A 2,579-nucleotide genomic window follows, 5' to 3' on the forward strand; every position below is an offset into this window, starting at 1 on the left:
CTTATTTCCCATGAGTTACAGACCACCATAATTTAAGCAAATATTTGCATATTAGTTTTTCTATTTCGTATTCTATTTACAATTTTTTTAAAAACATAACACCCACTTACATAACAAAAACTACACTTATTTTTTATTTGATACTGCTATTCCACAGAAAGATAAATAAAAAAAATAAATTTATTAACTTAAACTAGAAGGTTTTGTATAAAATACACGGTGGCCACTTAATGGCCCATCACAACTAGTCAAAGAAAAGAGGAAGCAACTGATGCAACTGCTATGAATAATCTCATACACATGTTTCCTTATCAATATGCCATAAAACCAGTATTAGATATCATCTTGCACGGGCTCTTATAACATCGATGCCTAACTCAGTGGGATCTGTTGCCTGCACTTCACGGTACACACCATCCAACTCCCTCCTAAACTTGTCCTTGGAGCTCGCATACACCATCTTGCTCCTCACCCTTGAAGACTCAGGAGGAGACCTGTAAATTTGTTTATGCATGTCAAAATCCATGTAATATATTTGAAAGAACATGTAGAAAGAAAACCACCATAAAATATTGCTAAAATAACCATTTCATAATTAAAAAAAACGCATTGCAAAGAAATAAATTAATAAAACTTCCACTTAATTCAACGACTTGATAATTAAAAATCATTATGAAGAAATAAATTAATGAAACTTAACAGCAACGTTGGCATACTTACCAGGAAATTAGGAATATCTTGCTCTTTTGACAGTCGTCTTCGGTCACAAAATCGAAGTCATAGACTGCGTATCTACACTCTGTCTCCGGAAGAGAAGCCCTAAAGCTATCATAATTCTCACCAGGGCCACCGAGTTTATCTACTGTGACTTCATTTTCTTTTTCGTCGATCTTGAAAATTATGAAGCGATATATCTTCTTTATCTTCAGATCAAAGAATGTAGACTTGCATTCGTCACTGACAACCATTCCAGAACATGCACTCGCCTGCAAATATTCTAGATTTGTCAGAATTAAGAGAGAAAACCTTCAAAGAAAACATGCACTCGCCTGCAAATATTCTAGATTTGTCGGAATTAAAAGAGAAAACCTTCAAAGAAAGCCCTACACCGAATTTGTTTTACCAAAACAGCGGACCTTTAAGCATTTAAAGGAAAATTCAAAAAAGAAAGGTAGAATACTGACCATTTGAGAAAGGCTGATTCCTGTAAATTAAAGACACCGAGAACGTCTCTCTCACTTCAGGATCCGCGGGAAGGATAATTAAAGGTGTAGGCGGATAGTGAAGACTCCCAATTCCAATTGAATATCTCACGCAGCAGCTGGATGCAAGCCCTGGCCCCGACAACTCCCAGAGATTTATTGAAATTGAGTGTAGGCTTTCCTGTAGAAATATGTTCAAGAAACTCAACGAATGCCGCGTAGAATTGAATTTTTCGAATAATAAATGGGAACATGATTTTAATTCAATTTATATGGAAATGCTTTAAATTGTTGGAGTCATTTGAATGCTAGAAAAGCCGGATTCAGTCTTAAAGTCGGCCATCATTTCCCTTTTAAATGGTTTGAAAAATAAAATCGAAAATATTTCTCTTTCGATCTAATTTTTATTTGAAATTATTTAAAAATAAAAATAAAAATTGTTTTTACTCAAAGATATTAGGACACATTTAATGCCCATGCCTTCCCTTTAGGTATGATCCATTTTTTTCCATACACGGCTAGGTAACATTCATGGTTTCCTCAGGTCTCTGTCACTTATTTCACCTTAAGAAGTTATATTTTGGTTTTTGGAATTTCAATTTGTATGTAATTTTGATTTTATTTCATGAATGATAAGTTAATGGTTTTTTTAATTAAAAAAATTTCTATTTACTATTTAATAAGTTTTTAGCATGATTTTGTATGGTTTAATTTAGTACTCACTTGTTAAAATAGAAATTAGGTAGGAAATTATATTAATAGTTTATTTTATTAAAATATAATATAAAATATTTTTTGAGACATGTTTTCAGTCATAATCATATCAAAATTAATTTGACTATGCGTTTTTAACTAATGAGTGTGGTTCATCATCAAGATAAGATAATCACCAAAACCATGTCTCAAAAACTTGATATAGATCACAAAAGCCTAAATTCAATACCAATATAAAATAGTTTATGTGAATTATTTATTGATATTTAAAACAACAAAATAAAGACATATTTATTACTCTTTTTAATGTTGTGATTTTCTTAAGTTTTTATATGTTTTTCCACTTTTATATATAAGGGATTTTCATTTTAGATTATTAGTTTTATATTATATATGGCATTTATGTATAGTTGTTATATCTTTAGTCTTAACTCTGTCAAGCATCTAGAGATCAAGATCAAATCTTTCCAAGTGCAAACTTCTTTTTGGATTACAAAATTTAAATGAAGTTTTTCACCATAAGATATTTGTCTCTCTCAATCCTATATAAATCTATGATTAAATAGATCTGAATTGATTTAAAAACATCTATAAAGTTATAATACCATAATATAAAATATACCTATATGTTTGTATGTTATGTATGGTAAAATTTGATTCTAT

General features: G+C 30.4%; 1 protein-coding gene across 1 annotated transcript; it reads right to left on the minus strand.

Moving 5' to 3' along the window:
• Positions 1-340: 340 nt before the first annotated feature.
• Positions 341-968, minus strand: LOC149238036 (actin-depolymerizing factor 7-like). The gene is made up of 2 exons (XM_089366908.1): positions 721-968; positions 341-494 (listed from the first exon to the last, which is right to left on the minus strand). The coding sequence occupies exons 1-2, from the start codon at positions 966-968 to the stop codon at positions 341-343; spliced, it is 402 nt and encodes a 133-aa protein (XP_089223034.1).
• Between the last annotated feature and the right edge of the window lie 1,611 nt (positions 969-2,579).

This window comes from Pinus tabuliformis, chromosome 8 (genome assembly GCF_031772625.1).
Source record: "Pinus tabuliformis cultivar Carrire ecotype Pingquan chromosome 8, CPIR1, whole genome shotgun sequence".
Lineage (NCBI taxonomy): Eukaryota > Viridiplantae > Streptophyta > Pinopsida > Pinales > Pinaceae > Pinus > Pinus tabuliformis.

Excerpts from the sequence above, each read along its gene's own strand:
- LOC149238036 (XM_089366908.1), bottom strand. The coding sequence starts at position 968 with ATGGTTGTCAGTGACGAATGCAAGTCTACATTCTTTGATCTGAAGATA. Across the intron at positions 495-720 it reads AAGATATTCCTAATTTCCTG|GTCTCCTCCTGAGTCTTCAA; the intron begins GTAAGTATGCCA and ends ACAAATTTACAG.